The sequence below is a fragment of the Ovis canadensis genome, chromosome 19, assembly GCF_042477335.2.
Source record: "Ovis canadensis isolate MfBH-ARS-UI-01 breed Bighorn chromosome 19, ARS-UI_OviCan_v2, whole genome shotgun sequence".
Classification (NCBI taxonomy): Eukaryota; Metazoa; Chordata; class Mammalia; order Artiodactyla; family Bovidae; genus Ovis; species Ovis canadensis.
Window position 1 is genome coordinate 64280715 of NC_091263.1, and position 20732 is coordinate 64301446.

Below are 20732 nucleotides of genomic sequence, written 5' to 3' on the forward strand. Positions count from 1 at the left end.
GAGAAACAATGGAAACAATGACAGACTTTACTTCCTTTGGCTCCAAAATCACTGCAGCCATGAAATTAACAGATGCTTGCTCCTTGGAAGAAAAGCTATGACTAACCTAGACAGCGTATTAAAAAGCAGAGATATTACTTTCCCGACAAAGGTCCGTCTAGTCAAAGCTATGGTTTTTCCAGTCGTCATGTGTGGATGTGAGAGTTGGACTATAAAGAAATCTGACTGCCGAAGAATTGATGCTTTTGAATAGTGGTGCTGGAGAAGACTCTTGAGAATCCCTTGGACTGCAAGGAGATCCAACCAGTCAATCCTAAAGGAAACCAATCCTGAATATTCATTGAAAAGACTGATGCTGAAGCAGAAACTCCAATACTTTGGCCACCTGATGCGAAGAGCTAACTCACTGGAAAAGACCCTGATGCTGGGAAAGATTGACGGCAGGAGGAGAAGGGGACAACAGAGGATGAAATGGTTAGATGGCATCACTGACTTGATGGACATGAGTCTGAGCAGGTTCTGGGAGCTGATGATGGACAGGCAAGCCTGGCATGCTGCAGTCCATGAGATCACAAAGAGTCGGACATGACTGAGCAACTGAACTAAACACAGTCATCAAGACAGTATGGTACTGGCACAAAACAGAAATATAGACCGTGGAACAAGACAGAGAACCCAGAGGTAAACCCATGTACTTATGGGTACCTTATTTTTGACAAAGAAGGCAAGAATAGACAATGGGGCAAATATAGCCTCTTCAATAAGTGGTGCTGAGAAAACTAGACAGCTACGTGTAAAAGAATGAAATTAGAACACTACCTAATGCTACACACGAAGATAAACTTTAAATGGATTAAAGACCCATGTGTAAGACCAGAAACTATTAAACTCTTAGAGGAAAACATAGGCAGAATACTCGATGACATGAATCAATATAAGATCTTCTATGACCCACCTCCTGGAGTAATGGAAATAAAAACAAAAATAAACAAGTGGGACCTAATTAAACTTAAAAGCTTTTGTACAGCAAAGGAAACTATAAACAAGGCAAAAAGACAACCCTCAGAATGGGAGAAAATAATAGCAAATGAAACAACTGACTTAAATTCAAATTCAGACTTAAATTGAAGAAAGTGGGGAAAACCACTAGACCATTCAGGTATGACCTAAATCATATCCCTTATGATTATACAGTGTAAGTGAGAAATAGATTTAAGGGACTAGATCTGACAGATAGAGTGCCTGATGAATTATGGACAGAGGTTCGTGACATCGTACAGGAGAAAGGGATCAAGACCATCCCCAAGAAAAAGAAATGCAAAAAGGCAAAATGGCTGTCTGAGGAGGCCTTACAAATAACTGTGAAAAGAAGAGAAGTGAAAAGCAAAGTAGAAAAGGGAAGATATAAGCATCTGAATGCAGAGTTCCAAAGAATATCAAGGAGAGATAAGAAAGCCTTCTTCAGCGACCAATGCAAAGAAACAGAGGAAAACAGTAGAATGGGAAAGACTAGAGATTGCTTCAAGAAAATACCAAGGGAACATTTCACACAAAGATGGGCTCAATAAAGGTCAGAAATGGTATGGATCTCACAGAAGCAGAAGATATTAAGAAGAGGTGGCAAGAATACACAGAAGAACTGTATAAAAAAGATCTTCATGACCCGGATAATCACAATGGTGTGATCACTCACCTAGAGCCAGACATCCTGGACTGGGAAGTCAAGTGGGCCTTAGAAAGCATCACTACGAACAAAGCTAGTGGAGGTGGTGGAATTCCAGTGGAGCTATTTCAAATCCTGAAAGATGATGCTGTGAAAGTGCTGCACTCAACAGGCCAGCAAATTTGGAAAAATCAGCAGTGGCCACAGGACTGGAAAAGGTCAGTTTTCATTCCAATCCCAAAGAAAGGCAATGCCAAAGAATGCTCAAACTACCGCACAATTACACTCATCTCACACGCTAGTAATGCTCAAAATTCTCCAAGCCAGGCTTCAGCAGTACATGAACCATGAACTTCCAGATGTTCAAGCTGGTTTTAGAAAAGGCAGAGGAACCAGAGATCAAATTGCCAACATCCGCTGGATCATCGAAAAAGCAACAGAGTTCCAGAAAAACATCTATTTCTGCTTTATTGACTATGCCAAAGCCTTTGACTGCATGGATCACAATAAACTGTGGAAAATTCTGAAAGAGATGGGAATACCAGACCACCGGACCTGCCTCTTGAGAAATCTGTAAGCAGGTCAGGAAGCAACAGTTAGAACTGGACATGGAACAACAGATGGGTTCCAAATAGGAAAAGGAGTATGTCAAGGCTGTATATTGTCACCCTGCTTATTTAATTTCTATGCAGAGTACATCATGAGAAACACTGGGCTGGAAGAAGCACAAGCTGGGGTCAAGATTGCCAGGAGAAATATCAATAACCTCAGATGTGCAGATGACACCACCCTTATGGCAGAAAGTGAAGAGGAACTAAAGAGCCTCTTGATGAAAGTGAAAGAAGACAGTGAAAAGGCTGGTTTAAAACTCAACATAAAACTTAAAACTCAGAAAACTAAGATCATAGCATCCGGTCCCATCACTTCATGGGAAATAGATGGGGAAACAGTGAAAATAGTGTCAGACTTTATTTTGGGGGGCTCCAAAATCACTGCAGATGGTGATTGCAGCCATGAAATTAAAAGACACTTAGTCCTTGGAAGGAAAGTTATGACTAACCTAGACAACATATTGAAAAGCAGAGACATTACTTTGTCAGCAAAGGTCCGTCTAGTCAGGGCTACGGTTTTTCCAGTAGTCATGTATGGATGTGAGAGTTGGACTATAAAGAAAGCTGAGCACAGAAGAATTGATGCTTTTGAATTGTGGTGTTGGAGAAGACTCTTGGGAGTCCCTTGGACTGCAAGGAGATCCAACCAGTCCATCCTAAAGGAGATCAGTCCTGGGTGTTCACTGGAAGGACTGATGTTGAAGCTGAAACTCCAATACTTTGGCCACCTGATTCCAAGAGCTGACTCATTTGAAAAGAGTTGCTGTGAAAAGACTGAAGGCAGGAGGAGAAGGGGATGACAGAGGATGAAATGGCTGGATAGCCTCATCGACTCAATGGACATGGGTTTGGGTGAACTCCGGGAGCTGGTGATGGACGGGGAGGCCTGGTATGCTGTGGTTCATGGGGTCGCAAAGAGTCGGACATGACTGAGCAACTGAACCGAACTGAACTGAAACAATTGACAAAGAATTAATTTCAAAAATATACAAGCAGCTTATACAACTCAATACCAGAAAAGCAAATAACCCAATCAAAAAGTGGAAAAGGGACCTGAAGAGACATTTGTCCAAAGACATAAAGATGGCTAACAGGCACAGGAGAAGATGCTCAACATCACTCACTATTAGAGAAATGCAAATCAAAACTGCAATGAGACACCACCTCACACCAGTCAGAATGGCCATCATCAAAAAGTCTACAAACAATAAATGCTGGAGAGGGTGTGAAGAAAAGGGAACACTCTTGTCTTGCTGGTGGGAATGCAAACTGATAAAGCCACAGTGGAAGACAGTATGGAGATTCCTTTAAAAGCTAGCAATAAAACCACCATATGTCCCAGCAATCCCACTGCTAGGCATATATCCTGAGGAAACCAAAACTGAAAAAGACACATGTACCCCAATGTTCACTGCAGCACTATTTACAATAGCTAGACCATGGAAGCAACCTAGATGTCCATCAACAGATGAATGCATAAAGAAGTTGTAGTACATATAAACAACAGAATACTACTCAGCCTTAAAAAGGAATGCATTTGAATCCATTCCAGTGAGATGGATGAACCTAGAGTTTGAACCTACAGAGTGAAGCAAGTCAGAAAGAGAAATATAAGTACAGTATACTGATGCATATATATGGACTCTAAAAAGATGGCACTGATTATTTTTAGGGCAGCAATGGAGAAACAAACATATAGATCAGACCTATGGACATGGGGGGAGGAGAGGAGGGAGAAGGGGAGATGTATGGAGCGTGTAACATAGAAATTTACAATACCATATGTAAAATAGATAGCCAATGGGAATTTGCTATGTGACTCAGGGAACTCAAACGGGGCTCTGTAACAGGCTGAAGAGTGGGATGGGGAGGGAGATGGAAGGGAGGCTCAGGAGGGAGGGGACTTGGGTGTACCTATGGCTGATTCTTGTTGATGTATGACAGAAAACCACAAAATTCTGTAAAGCAGTTGTCCTTCCATTAAAAAATTAAAAAACAAAACAAAACATGATTTTAGCAATCTCTAGGGCTAAACAGATTGGAGCCTAAACCCCTCCTTCCCTCAGCCAGAGGTCAGGATCTGCCAAAAGCCCAAGGTCACTCTGGGGAAGGAGACCCAACACGATATTGCACATGGGGGCCTTGGAAGCAGATAGAGGCAACAATGCAAACACTAGACAGATGTGTTCAGAGGGAGAAAAGGAAGGGAAAACAACATCTCCCACTTCTGAAACCCAAAATTCTAAGATATGTAAAGACGTCCCCCCCCCAAAAAAAAAAGATGTCCAAAGGCTTAAAATAAAACAAAAATTCTTCTCAGGATTTTATAAATCTGATAAACATTTTTAAATATTTGCAATGCTTAGTGACATGAGTAACTTCCATTTAAAAAAAAAACAAAAGTATGAAATAAAAGCAAACATAAATAAACCAAGAGTCAACAGATATGCAAAACAACCAAGCAAGAATTTTGCAAATGAAAAACAGTCAAAATATCCATCTATGGCCAAGTGGAATACTGAAATTATAAATAGATAATGGAATACTAGTCAATCTTTAAAAGGAATGAAATTTTCATAGATGCTACAATGTGGATGAGGTTTGAAAACACTAAGCCAAGTGAAATAAAACAGACACAAAAGAACAAATATTGAATGATTCCACTTATATACAGACAGATAGCAAAAGAAAGGTTACCAGGGGCTGAGGGAAAGGAGGAATAGAGGGTTACTGTTTAAAGGGCACAGACTTTCTGTTTGGGATGAGGGAAAAGTTCTGGAGTTGAATACTGATGAAGGTCTGGACAGCACTGTGAATGTACTTAATGCCATCAGACTGTACACTTTAAAATGGTCAAAATGCTAAATTTTACACACAGTTCACCAAGATTTTTTTAAATGATAAAAAGTACCAGAAGTAGGGGAAAAAAAAAAAAACCTCAGCACAAAGGATACATGCCAGTTAGAAGTCAAAAGAAAGTCAGCAGCAAGATATATATGAGTACTTAAGAGATATGGGGATGAGGCAGAAGAACTCCAACATTCTCCTAACATAAATCCCAGAAGAAAAGAGTGATAATGTTAGAGAAAATTGGGATTTCCTTTTCCTTAGCTGTCCTGCATTGTAACTCTCCTTCTGTGCTGGAGAAAAACCCTAGCATAGAGCTGCCTTCCAGTATACAAGTGGAAAATGATGGACACTTGATTTCTCAGACTCCTTATGATTATAGCACAGGCTCAGGGCCTGAGCTCCAGCCACCCCAGACTTAGAAAAGAAAACCAATTATCCAAAGCAGCAGAGATTACAAAGAAATCAACTTGTTGGCATGTACATTCAGTTTCCAGAGGCAGACATTTCTACAGGAGCATCCAGTTTTGAGTTGGTAAGGCAAGGGCAAGAGGCAGAATTAATTAAATACAGAAGATTTGAGAAAAGACCTAAAGAAAGTAACAAGGTTAACCAGGCACAGTGTTCAAGCACAGGAAACATCATGAGCAAAACCCTTAAGGCAGGAACATATCTGACATGTTTGATTAAAAGGAAAGAAGCCAAAATAACTGAAGTCAACTGAGAAAAAGGGACAGCAGATGAGGTCACAGGGGTGACAAGAAGCCACATCATAAAACTTTGTAAGGCTTTGTAAGAACTCTGGTCTTTGCTCTGAGTGAAATGGGAGTCATTGAAAGGTTTTAAGCACAAGAGTAGCATGATCTCACTTATATTTTTAAAAACTGCTTTGGCAGCTGTATTGAGAATAAACTGTAGGAGGCCATGAATACAAGTGGGGAGAGCAGTTAGAAGGCATTGCAGTAACACAGGCAGTAAAGCGTAATCACAGAAAGTCCCCACTTCTCCTTCCATGTCAAGTTGCGACAAGTTAGGACATAGCTTGCCTTTTTCTAAGCTGTCTAATGCTGTATAAAGCACAATTCTATTCCATGGTCCTTGAGATGATCACATCCTTTTGTACTATTCCTGGACAACTGACTCTCAATAACTCTCCCAATATTTCTTTGAAAGTGAAAATGTTAGTCGCTCAGTCGTGTCTGACTCTTTGCAACCCCATGGACTATAGCCCACCAGGCTCCTCTGTCCATAGGATTATCCTGGTAAGGATACTGAAGTGGGTTGCCATGCCCTTCCTCAGGGGATCTTCCTGACCCAGGGACTGAACCTGGGTCTTCCGCACTGCAAGCAGATTTTTTGCCATTTGAGCTGGATGCCATTACAGATTCCCTTCCTATTCTTTCTCTCTCATCTATTACCTCAAGGCCACAGATCCCCAACCATGTGTGGTAATGGTAATAACAAGGTTGCCAGAATACATACAACAGAAATCTATATGATTATAAGCAAAGTCTAACACTGTCTTCTAGCTCTGTCCTAGGGGGTAAAGTCTGAAGCTAGGTTGAGAGAAGTTTGATAAATAGACCAACAATGAGATCGTATCTGACTCTTTGTTACCCCATGGACTGCAGTTCACCAGGCTCCTTTCTCCATGGAGTTCTCCAGGCAAGAATACTGGAATGGGTTGCCATTCCCTTCTCCAGGGGATCTTCCTGACCCAGGGATTGAACAAGGGTCTCCTGCACAGCAGGCAAATTCTTTACCATCTGAGCTACAAAGGAAGTTCCAATGAGGTCAAGAGAAAATTTTTTTTTTTTAAAGTACCAAAAGATAACTTGGCCTGCATGATCAAAAAGCAAAAGACCTTCTGGGTACTGCTGACCCACTGTTTCTCCTTTAAACTGTATTCCCAAGTAAGAGTTTTGTATGCTAGCGCATACAAGGAATGAATGGATAGATGAGACAATTTGACATACTCCATACTATCTATGGAAACACTGACAGATTTTATTTTCTTGGGCTCTAAAATCACAGCGACTGCAGTCATGAAATTAAAAGATGCCTTGCTCCTTGGAAGGAAACCTATGACAAACCTATACAGTGTATTTTTTAATATGCTTTTTAGCACAGACATCACTTTGCTGATAAAGGTCCATATAGTCAAAGCTATGGTTTTTCCAGGAGTAATGTACAGATGTGAGAGTTGGACCATAAAAAAAGGCTGAGTGCTAAAGAATTGATTCTTTCGAACTGTGGTCTGGAGAAGACTCTTGAGGGTCCCTTGGACTGCGAGGAGATCAAACAAGTCAAACCTAAAGGAAACTAACCCTGAACAGTCATTGGAAGGACTGATGCTGAAGTTGAAGCTCCAATACTTTGGCTGCCTGATACAAAGTGCCAACTCACTGGAAAAGACCCTGATGCTGGGTAAGATTAAGGGTAGGAGGAGAATGGGGCAACAGAGAATGAGATGGTTGGATAGGATCATCGACACAATGGATGTGAGTTTAGGCAAACTCCAAGATACAGTGGAGGACAGGGAAGCCTGGCCTGTTGCAGTCCATGGCGTCACAAACAGTCAGACACAACTTAGCAACTGAAAAACAACATAATATAGAATTGGAAGGATAATCTCTAGTCAGGCAATCAGGGCTACCAAAAGCTGAATGTTTACTGATGCTTTGTGTAAGAGTTCAAAGCAGTTTTCTCTTTCATCTTCAGTGCTCAAATAGCCAAAAACCAAACTCTAGTTTTGATCCTGATCATTTCTGAATTACAAGGTCACTTGGATTTATGGCCTTTTATCTATATTAAGACAAAAAAGCAGGTTACTGACTTGGACAAAAATGGTAGAGATAATAGAGACACTGCATAACACAAAAGACCTTAAGTTTTGCTCCTACTAAACCTCCTTTTGCAGCAGAAAAAGGCCTTTCTTCTCTACTGTGATGAGGATGTTCTTACCTTGCTTGAAGACTTTCAGACTGGCTCACTCAAATGAGTAATCTTGCAGAGCAACCCAATTTACAAAAATGTCTTATACCAACTATCCCCAATGTCCCATGAATTTGATCTACTTCCTTTCCTAGCCATTCCAAGATGAATGTGGTATAAGGTCCAAGAGCTGCTCTTGAGATCAGCTCCATGGAGTTTTACTCAAGACTGATCGGGTACTGAACCAAGCAGGACCCTATAGGGCCTTCCCAGAACAGAATGCTGCCCTGAACTCCACAATGTCCTCTGCCTGACTCTTGTAGACAAGAGTCCTTTAGCCTCCTAAAGAAAGTGAAGTCACTCAGTCGTGTCCAACTCTTTGCGACCCCATGGACTGTAGCCCACCATGTTCCTCCGTCCATGGGATTCTCCAGGCAAGAATACTGGAGTGGATTGCCATTTCCTTCTCCAGGGTAATCTTCCCGACCCAGGGATTGAACCCTGGTCTCCCTGCAGGCAGACGCTTTAACCTCTGAGCCACCAGGGATTCCAAAGAGTAAATTTAATCAGACAAGTGAAAAAATACAGAAATAAAGGAAAACAGTCAAGCAAGACAAGTTAGTAATAGTTCAGCCTTAAAACAAACTCAAGGACCTTTAGTTCCTCCTCAAGTACTGTAGATAATAATATGAGCCATATCCTTTGTTGCAGAGACTGAAACCCCTACCAGATGGAAGAAGTTAACCTCATGCTGCTCACAAGCAGGCAGACCCCAGACAGGCTGAAACCAGAAGGTTGATGATGTTGACCCCTGATTATCTCACCACCAACCATTTGGGGGACTATCCATGAACTGATCACACCCCACAACCCCCTTCCCTCACCTTGTCTAAATACCCTTCTCTGAAAGCCTTCCGGTAGTTCAGCGCTTTTAGGCACTTGCTACCTGGACTCTTGCTTGGCGCCCTGTGATAAATGCTGCCTTTCCTTCACCACAATCTGGTGTTAGTAGATTGGCTTTACTGCACACGGGCAGACCAAAGTTTAGTTCAGTAACAGTACCATAACTGTGGAATCAGAACTGGCCAGTAGCAGTGGGTAACCCTGAGACTTCGATATGGTACCATACACCAAGTGGATTAGCCAACACCATTAGGCAGGTTCCTTACAGTGGACTCCACTGATCATCACATACTTAACAAAACTGCACTCAGTGTTTGCTAGCCATAGATAAGATAAGCCTTAGGGCTATAAAAGATTCCAAGCTGCTTTTGTCCTGAGGTGCTCTCTGAACCAGAGACTTACCATCTTGCAAACGAATAATATGATCTAGACAAATGAGTTCCCTCTCTGGCAGTCCTCTCCCCGAAGAGTTCAAGTATACTTTTCCCCTTCCCATTGTGGCCTGGCACCGCTGTCTCTGAAAGGTCTCCTGCTGTGATGGAATTGCCTTTGCAACTTGTCAGAGCTCTGCCTAAATAAAGCCCATTATGTGCTACTACCATCTCATGGTCATGTCTTTTTTCTTTATCACCCCTCAAACTCTCTAATTTACTATAAATGTGTAAGTTTTTCAGTGAAACTTTATAAAAAGCAGCAACAATATTTGAATCATTTTATGAATGAGAAAATCCAGGTATCAAGAAACACTTAGGAAGATAACAGAAAATATTAAAATTTTTAAAGTTCCCACAAGAACATTTTCACAGATTATTCAAACAATTTCACTTCCTTGTCAACCAAACAAAACAAGTACTTCAGTAAAAATGGCACAAATTTCTCAAGAAGCAGATGATATACCCTATAAAGCACTGAAAGTACAGTTATACCCCTCCCAAGTATGGCAGGAGGCAATGAAGAAGGCACATGATAGAAACACAGTGCATGTTCTCTGACTGAAAGACCCTCAATTCCTGGTTGATATTTGCTAAGGTAGACCCTTAAGTCCCTGTCTTGCTGATCTAACCAAGCACTGGGAAGATATCCAGGAGAAATCTGACCATTTCAATCCACAACACCACCTATACAGTACTGCTATCTAAGATGCTTAAGTCGCATCTAACCATAAGGAAACAGACAAACACCAATTGAGGGACATTTTGCAAAACAACTGGCCTGGGTACTTCAACAAAGTCAATGGCATAAACAGGAAAACGAAAACCAAGCCTGGAGAACTGTTAAGAAAGATGAAATATAATATTTAATTATTGACTGGATCCTGAACCATACCCCACCCAACCCCCAAAAAGCTAACCAAATGAAAACAGATATAAAGAATACTCATGGGATGATTAGGGACATTTGAATTAGGACTATATATTTTATAGCATGATAGCAAAGTAATGCTCAAAATTCTCCAAGTCAGGCTTCAAAAGTACGTGAACTGTGAATTTTCAGATGTTCAAGCTGGATTTAGAAAAAGCAGAGGAACCAGAGATCAAATTGCCAACATCCGCTGGATCATTGAAAAATCAAGAGTTCCAGAAAAACATCTGCTGCTGCTGCTAAGTCGCTTCAATTGTGTCCGACTCTGTGCGACCCCATAGATGGCAGCCCACCAGGCTCCCCTGTCCCTGGGATTCTCCAGGCAAGAACACTGGAGTGGGTTGCCATTTCCTTCTCCAATGCATGAAAATGAAAAGCGAAAGTGAAGTCGCTCAGTCATGTCTGACTCTTCGCGACCCCATGGACTGCAGCCTACCAGGTTCCTCCGTCCATGGGATTTTCCAGGCAAGAGTACTGGAGTGGGGTCCCATTGTCTTCTCTGAGAAAAACATCTACTTCTGCTTTATTGACTATGCCAAAGCCTTTGACTGTGTGGCTCACAACAAACTATGGAAAATTCTTCAAGAGATGGGAATACGCCTCCTGAGAAATTTGTATGCAGGTCAGGAAGCAACAGTTAGAACTGGACATGGAACAACAGACTAGTTCCAAATCGAGAAAAGATTACATCAAGGCTGTATACTGTCACCCTGTTTATTTAACTTATATGCAGAGTACATCATGAGAAACGCTGGGCTGGATGAAGCACAAGCTGGAATCAAGATTGTGGGAGAAATATCAATAACCTCAGATATGCAGATGACACCACCCTTATGGCAGAAAGTGAAGAAGAACTAAAGAGCCTCTTGATGAAAGTGGAAAGTAAAAAAGCTTGCTTAAAACTCAGCATTCAAAAAAAGAAGATCACGGCATCCGGTCTCATTCAGTACAGTTCAGTTCAGTTCAGTCACTCAGTCGTGTCCGACTCTTTGCAACCCCATGAATCACAGCACGCCAGGCATCCCTGTCCATCACCAGATCCCGGAGTTCACTCGGACTCACGTCCATCGAGTCCGTGATGCCATCCAGCCATCTCATCCTCTGTCGTCCCCTTCTCCTGCCCCCAATTCCTCCCAGCATCAGAGTCTTTTACAGTGAGTCAACTATTCGCATGAGGTGGCCAAAGTACTGGAGTTTCAGCTTTAGCATCATTCCTTCCAAAGAAATCCCAGGGCTGATCTCCTTCAGAATGGACTGGTTGGATCTCCTTGCAGTCCAAGGGACTCTCAGGAGTCTTATCCAATACCACAGTTCAAAAGCATCAGTTCTTCGGCGCTCTGCCTTCTTCACAGTCCAACTCTCACATCCATACATGACCACAGGAAAAACCATAGCCTTGACTAGATGGACCTTTGTTGGCAAAGTAATGTCTCTGCTTTTGAATATGCTATCTAGGTTGGTCATAACTTTTCTTCCAAGGACTAAGCCTCTTTTAATTTCACGGCTGTAGTCACCATCTGCAGTGATTTTGGAGCCCCAAAAAATAAAGTCTGACACTGTTTCCACTGTTTCCCCATCTATTTCCCATGAAGTGATGGGACCAGATGCCATGATCTTCGTTTTCTGAATGCTGAGCTTTAAGCCAACTTTTTCACTCTCCTCTTTCACTTTCATCAAGAGGCTTTTTAGTTCCTCTTCACTTTCTGCCATAAGGGTGGTGTCATCTGCATATCTGAGGTTATTGATATTTCTCCTGGCAATCTTGATTCCAGCTTGTGTTTCTTCCAGCCCAGCATTTCTCATGATGTACTCTGCATAGAAGTTAAATAAGCAGGGTGACAATATACAGCCTTGACATACTCCTTTTCCTATTTGGAACCAGTTTGTTGTTCATTACTTCAGGGCAAATAGATGGAGAAACAATGGAAACAGTGACAGACTTTATTTTGGGGGGCTCCAAAATCACCATGGATGGTGACTGTAGCCATGACATTAAAAGATGCTTGCTCCTTAGACGAAAAGCTATAACCAACCTAGACAGCATATTAAAAAGCAGAGACATTACTTTGCTAACAAAGGTCCATCTAGTCAAAGCTTTGGTTTTTCCAGCAGTCAAGTATGAATGTGAGAGCAGGACTATAAAGAAAGCTGAGCGCTGAAGAATTGATGCTTTTGAACTGTGATGTTAGAGAAGACTTTTGAGAATCCCTTGGACTGCAAGGAGATCCAACCAGTCCCTTCTGAAGGAGATCAGTCCTGAATATTCACTGGAAGGACTGATGCTGAAGCTGAAGCTCCAATACTTTGGCCACCTGAAGTGAAGAACTGACTCATTTAAAAAGACCCCAATACTGGGAAAGATTGAAGGCATGAGAAGAAGGGGACAACAGAGGATGAGATGGTTGGATGGCGTCACCAACCCAAAAGACATGAGTTTGAGCAAGCTCCAGGAGTTGGTGATGGACAGGGAAGCCTGGGGTGCTGCTACAGTCCATGGGATCTCAAAAGAGTCGGACATGACTGAGTGACAGAACTGAACTATTGTATCTATGTTACATTTCCTGAGCATCATAATTATTGTGATTATGTTAGAGAATGTACTTTTTCTTAAGACATAATATATATCCTAAAATATTTACAGTTCCTGGATTCTGGTATCCCCAACCTTTATATTTTGTATTCCCAGGCATCAGAGTACAGAATGCTTTACTGCAGTGATTATTTTGTGTTATTCCTATATTTCTTCCTTTTTTTCTTTCACTATTCCAACTTCTTGTTGTTGTTGTTGTTCAGTCAGCAATTCCTGTCCAACTCTCTGTGATGCCATGCACTGCAGAACTCCAGGCCTGCCTGTCCCTCTTCATCTCCTGGAGTTTCCCCAAGTTCATGGTCACTGGATTGGTGATGCCATCCAACCATCTTATCCTCTGTTGCCCTCTTCTCCTTCTGCCTTCAGTCTTTCTCAGTATCAGGGTCTTTTCCAAATATGTGTCTAAAATTCCCTATATTAAATTCTATTTTATAAAATGACTCACAAGTTTCTCTTTTCCTGACTAAATCCTAACTTACCAGAAAGATACTCCAATGCTAGCTCAACCTCTGGTCAAAAACATCATCTCTTGTCCCCAAAGCTATCATGGTTAAACAGTATCTTTAAAATGATGTTTAATAAAAGCTATATATGACAAACCCACAGCAAACATTATCCTCAATGGTGAAAAATTGAAAGCATTTCCCCTAAAGTCAGGAACAAGACAAGGGTGCCCACTTTCACCACTACTATTCAACATAGTTCTGGAAGTTTTGGCCACAGTAATCAGAGCAGAAAAAGAAATAAAAGGAATCCAAACTGGAAAAGAAGAAGTAAAACTCTCACTGTTTGCAGATGACATGATCCTCTACATGGAAAACCCTAAAGACTCCACCAGAAAATTACTAGAGCTCATCAATGAATATAGTAAAGTTGCAGGATATAAAATCAACACACAGAAATCCCTTGCATTCCTATACACTAATAATGAGAAAGTAGAAAAAGAAATTAAGGAAACAATTCCATTCACCATTGCAACGAAAAGAATAAAATACTTAGGAATATATCTACCTAAAGAAACTAAAGACCTATATATAGAAAACTATAAAACACTGATGAGAGAAATCAAAGAGGACACTAATAAATGGAGAAATATACCATGTTCATGCACCAGAAGAATCAATATAGTGAAAATGAGTATACTACCCAAAGCAATTTACAAATTCAATGCAATCCCTATCAAGCTACCAGCCATATTTTTCACAGAACTAGAACAAATAATTTCAAGATTTGTATGGAAATACAAAAAACCTCGAATTGCCAAAGCAATCTTGAGAAAGAAGAATGGAACTGGAGGAATCAACTTGCCTGACTTCAGGCTCTACTACAAAGCCACAGTCATCAAGACAGTATGGTACTGGCACAAAGACAGACATATAGATCAATGGAACAAAATAGAAAGCCCAGAGATAAATCCACACACATATGGACACCTTATCTTTGACAAAGGAGGCAAGAATATACAATGGAGTAAAGACAATCTCTTTAACAAGTGGTGCTGGGAAAACTGGTCAACCACTTGTAAAAGAATGAAACTAGATCACTTTCTAACACCGCACACAAAAATAAACTCAAAATGGATTAAAAATCTAAATGTAAGACCAGAAACTATAAAACTCCTAGAGGAGAACATAGGCAAAACACTCTCTGACATAAATCACAGCAGGATCCTCTATGATCCACCTCCCAGAATTCTGGAAATAAAAGCAAAAATAAACAAATGGGATCTAATTAAAATTTAAAGCTTCTGCACAACAAAGGAAAATATAAGCAAGGTGAAAAGACAGCCTTCTGAATGGGAGAAAATAATAGCAAATGAAGCAACTGACAAACAACTAATCTCAAAAATATACAAGCAACTTATGCAGCTCAATTCCAGAAAAATAAACGACCCAATCAAAAAATAGGCCAAAGAACTAAATAGATATTTCTCCAAAGAAGACATACGGATGGCTAACAAACACATGAAAAGATGCTCAACATCACTCATTATTAGAGAAATGCAAATCAAAACCACAATGAGGTACCACCTCACACCAGTCAGAATGGCTGCGATCCAAAAATCTGCAAGCAATAAATGCTGGAGAGGGTGTGGAGAAAAGGGAACCCTCCTACACTGTTGGTGGGAATGCAAACTAGTACAGCCACTATGGAGAACAGTGTGGAGATTCCTTAAAAAATTGCAAATAGAACTACCTTATGACCCAGCAATCCCACTTCTGGGCATACACACCGAGGAAACCAGAATTGAAAGAGACACATGTACCCCAATGTTCATCGCAGCACTGTTTATAATAGCCAGGACATGGAAACAACCTAGATGTCCATCAGCAGATGAATGGATAAGAAAGCTGTGGTACATATACACAATGGAGTATTACTCAGCCGTTAAAAAGAATTCATTTGAATCAGTTCTGATGAGATGGATGAAACTGGAGCCGATTATACAGAGTGAAGTAAGCCAGAAAGAAAAACACCAATACAGTATACTAACACATATATATGGAATTTAGGAAGATGGCAATGACGACCCTGTATGCAAGACAGGGAAAGAGACACAGATGTGTATAACGGACTTTTGGACTCAGAGGGAGAGGGAGAGGGTGGGATGATTTGGGAGAATGACATTCTAACATGTATACTATCATGTGAATTGAATCGCCAGTCTATGTCTGACGCAGGATACAGCATGCTTGGGGCTGGTGCATGGGGATGACCCAGAGAGATGTTATGGGGAGGGAGGTGGGAGGGGGGTTCATGTTTGGGGATGCATGTAAGAATTAAAGATTTTAAAATTTAAAAAATAAAAAACTAAAAAGAAAAATAAATAAATAAAAATAAAATAAAATAAAAATTAAAAAAAAAAAAAAAAGAACTACCTTATGACCCAGCAATCCCACTGCTGGGCATACACACCGAGGAAACCAGAACTGAAAGAGACACATGTACCCCAATGTTCATCGCAGCACTGTTTATAATAGCCAGGATGTGGAAACAACCTAGATGTCCATCAGCAGATGAATGGATAAGAAAGCTGTGGTACATATACACAATGGAGTATTACTCAGCCGTTAAAAAGAATTCATTTGAATCAGTTCTGATGAGATGGATGAAACTGGAGCCGATTATACAGAGTGAAGTAAGCCAGAAAGAAAAACACCAATACAGTATACTAACACATATATATGGAATTTAGGAAGATGGCAATGACGACCCTGTATGCAAGACAGGGAAAGAGACACAGATGTGTATAACGGACTTTTGGACTCAGAGGGAGAGGGAGAGGGTGGGATGATTTGGGACAATGGCATTCTAACATGTATACTATTATGTAAGAATCGAATCACCAGTCTATGTCTGACGCAGGATACAGCATGCTTGGGGCTGGTGCATGGGGATGACCCAGAGAGATGTTATGGGGAGGGAGGTGGGAGGGGGGTTCATGTTTGGGAACGCATGTAAGAATTAAGGATTTAAAATAAATAAATAAATAAAAGGAAAAAAATAAAATGATGTTTAACTTTTTAAAATAAAATCACAATCCTATAATAATACATATTACTTTTTAAAATAAGGCATTAAAAATAAACAATTTTTAAAAATCACCCACAATTTGAACATGCAAAAGCAACTGATATTAACATTTTGATATAATTACATCTTGATTCTCTTTTATTCACCAATTGCTTTTGTTTCATAATTTGTGACCAAACTATATATCCATTATATACACTATCATTTTATCTTTAAGGTATGCCTTTAAGTGTGCATGCGTGCTAAGTCACTTCAATCATGTCCAACTCTGTGTGACCCTATGGACTATAGCCCACCAGGCTACTCTGTCCATCGGATTCTCCAGGTAAGAATACTGGAATGAGTTGTTGCCATTTCCATAGTTTCTTTCAATTTCAACTTGCAAAAAAGGAAAGATTTTAAAAGTCTCCCTCACTTTTCATACACAGAAACAAAATGACAGGTTTATCACTAACTCCTATCCTATCAAAGACTATTCTCAAAATAACACATCATTTTGTAAAATATACTGCATGTATAATTGTTTCTATGAAATTCATAACAACTCAGGCTACCTTTCCAGTATACAGGAAAAGAAATTAAAGTTGTCAGTATTTTAAGATAAAATTATATCCTCAGAATTATATATGATAAAGTATATTTTTGCAGGAAAACATAACAATAGTGTATTTTATACTATGAATCAAAAGGAAAAAAGTCTTCCTCTGCAGCCAACAAAAATTATAAATAAGTTTAGCAAAGCCAACTACTCACCCCCTATTACTGACAATTGCTTTTTTCAAATGAATGTAATTTGCAGGAAAGATCCCCTATAAAAGAGATAAGATTTCCTATTAGAAAAAGTACTTTGTGATTAACATCTCATTTAGACTGAAATAACAGTCAGATTTCAGCATGGAAATACTCTATCAACAAAACAGTAGATCTCTTCAGGTGCAGCCACTTCACATATTAATTAAGAATACAAAGTTGAACAAACTATATTTAACAGGAATTTCATTGTCATTCACAATCAGAGTCTATTCACAAGGGGGAAAAACTAGTGTTAAGCAACCACAAAAACTTTTTTTTTTTTAAGTTTTAGAAATATTCCATGAAATCACACTTAAGATAGTATAGACTTCTGCACAGAGCTTGGCATGTATCTACAAAACCAACATTATCATCTAACCAACAATTTACAGCTTATCCAGCTCTGCGTTAAGAGAAAGAATTCTCACACTCTGGGTAACATTTGTATTTACAAAGAATAAATCAATTTGAGAGCGTCTATAAATGTTTCTTCTTTTACTCTTTGCAAATGGTTTCCACTTTGGTGTCTGCCATAATCTGATTTCAATTCTTCAAAGGATTTTTTTTAATGTATTGTTTTAAAATCAATTACATTTTCCAATCAATGTTTCACTCCTTTTCCTGATGTATAAAACTTCCTTCAAAATAAAACACAAATGGTCTGTTTGTTTTTTTTTAATACTCTTTGGCCCACACCACTGTCAGTAATAAACTTAACCTATACCACACAAGCCCATCAGCAGCTAGAGTATAGTAATGCATTTTACAGTTTTCAGTGTACAGCTCTTTCAGCTCCTTGGTTATATTTATTTCTAAATATTTGATTGTTTTGATGCTATCATGAATGGGATTGTTTCATACTGGTAGTATTTTGTTGAGAGTTTAGCATCTATATTCATCAGTGATAATGATCTATAGTTTTCTTTTCCTACAGTGTCCTTTTCTGACTTTGATATCAGAGTAATGCTAGCCTCGTGAAACAAATCTGGAAGTGTTTCCTCCTCTTCAATTTTTGGAATAGCTTTCATGAAGGACTGGTGTTAATTCTTTAAAGTTTAGTAGTATTCACCAGTGAAGTCATCTGGCCTTGAACATTTCTTTGTTGGGAGGTTTTTAATAATTACTGATTCAATTTCCTTACTGATTATTGGACTATTCAGATTTTCTATTTTTCCTGATTCATTCTGGATAGGTTTTAAGTTTCTAGGAGTTTATCCATTTCTTATAGACTGTTCAATCTGTTAGATACAATTGTCATAGCATTTATAATCCTTTGTATTTCTGTGGTATCATTTTTAATGTCTGCTCTTTCATTTCTCCTTGTCTTTTTTTTCCCTCAATTAATTTTATCTTTAAAAAGAAACAGCTTTTAGTTTCATTGACCTTTTCCCGTGTTTTCTGGTCTCTTTTTCATTTATCTCCACCCTAATTTTTGTTATTTTCTTGACTCTGCTAAATTTGGGCATAGTTTCTTCTTTTTTCTAGTTTCTTCAGATGTAAAGTAAGATGGTTTACTTAATATCTGTCTTTTTTTCTTACTGTAGGCTTTTATCACTATTAACTTCCCTCTAAACCGCTTTTGCAGTAGCCCATAGGTTTTGGGGTATTGTGTTTCTGTTTTCATTTGTGTCAAGATTTTTTTTACCTCTTCTTTGGTCCACTGGTTGTTCAGAATGTGTTCTTTAATTTCCACATACACGTGAATTTTCCAGTTTTCTTGCTGTTGTTGATTTCTAGTTTCATACCATTGTGGTCAGGAAAGATGCATGGTGTGATTTCAATCTTTTTAAATTTACTAAAGCCTTGTTATATGACATAGTCTGAAGAATGTTTGATTTACAATTGAGAAAAACATGTACTTTATTGCTGATATATGAAATATTCTTTATTATGTCTATTAGATATATTTGGTTTAAACTATAGTACAAGTCCAACATTTCCTTGTTGATTTTCTGTCTGGATGACCTATTCAGTGCAGAAAATGGGGTATTGAAGGCCCTTATTATTATTTGGTATCTATTTTACACTTCAAATCTATTACTATTTGCTCAATATATTTGGGGGCTCCATTTCCAGTGTACACATATTTATTACTGTTATATATTCTTGATATATGCCTCCTTTATCTCAGGGGTTCTTAACCAGGGGCAATTTTACCACCACCACCCCAACCACCTCCCACCCCACCCATCAGCCCCAGGGCCTTTAGCAATGTAGAGACCCAACTTGAGTGGAGATATTAATTAGTGGAAGTCATATATTTTGCTAAGCTTGTCATAATGTATAAAATAACAAGGATTTATCTAGCCCAAAATGTCAACTCTGACAAAAATGAGACGCCTCGGCTATGAGGAATTAAAAGTTTGAAGGTCCTGTCTTCTTATAATACTTTAAAAACCAGTAAGTGAGTCTACTGAGAAATTAATGATTACAACTCTGAAAATTTTTAATAAAAATTAATATATGATCATTTTGGTATTTTCTATTTAAGAAAAAGCATAATATGTTAAATATTAAGCCACAGAAAATATGTAAGAAAAAATAGTAATATTATAGAGAAAAGTAAGTTTTTGCAAATGTATTACTGGAAAAGAATGCTGCTACATGTATTCTAACTGCCAACTAAAATATATTTGGCCTGATCAAATTATTGTTACTTGGTAAGAGAATAAACATATAAATCTAGTTCATAATATTAGTATGTGGCACTTAACAGTCTTCTTTAAATTCATATTTTAACAAGAACATTATGATCAGATGTAACTAATTCAAAATTATTTTAAAGTTTTTTTCATTTTAGAAATAAAGTCATCTTACTAATCACAGGGCTAGACAGGAATAGGCCTATAAAAAAGTCAATTTACTTGCTGTCAACTATTTTCAGGAAAAATACTAAATGTCCTAAATAGGCTTTTTCAAAATAAGCTTTGCAACTATTACCACACACACATTTTGTCCTTTTTAAAAAGTCATTGTAATACTGCTGAGAAAGAGAAGAGTCTGATACAGTTCTGTAAAGGAAAGAATGAGTGTGGCTACTGTAAAAGATTAAAAGATGGAAAGCAAGGATTGCTTTTATATCAAACAAACATACTAGGCCACTTTCTAGATTAGAAAAGGTAACAATAAACTTTTATTACCTTTACATTTGGCTTCTTTGTTGAAACTCCCCTATACCAACCTAAAACAAAGCATACAAAAGATATTAAAATCATATTGTTGTCGTTTTCTCTGAAAAACATGAGTATTTTTAGGATAATTATTTAATGCAAAACTTTCTAGTAAGTTTTAGGTACTTTATGCCTTTATTAAGCATAGTCTACTCCAAAAGAAGCAATCTTACAAAAAAATATAACGTTCCCAATTTTCATCAAAGACACAACATCCTTTCAACTGAAAAAGACAAAAAAAAATTGGAAAATACTTCAGAGGACACATATTCAACTCCTTGAAAACTCCCAGATGAAACTATTACAGGATAAGAAAATCCCAAAAT

General features: G+C 38.8%; 1 protein-coding gene across 1 annotated transcript in view; it reads right to left on the reverse strand.

The window, feature by feature from the left end:
* Positions 1 to 20732, reverse strand: part of DOCK3 (dedicator of cytokinesis 3) — a 291789-nt gene that overhangs the window by 235565 nt on the left and 35492 nt on the right. Inside the window, exons 3-4 of the mRNA XM_069561103.1 lie at positions 20377 to 20417; positions 17198 to 17253 (exon numbers count right to left, since the gene is read on the reverse strand). Coding sequence (XP_069417204.1) covers positions 17198 to 17253; positions 20377 to 20417 — 97 coding nt within the window. The remainder of the gene's footprint in view (positions 1 to 17197; positions 17254 to 20376; positions 20418 to 20732) is intronic.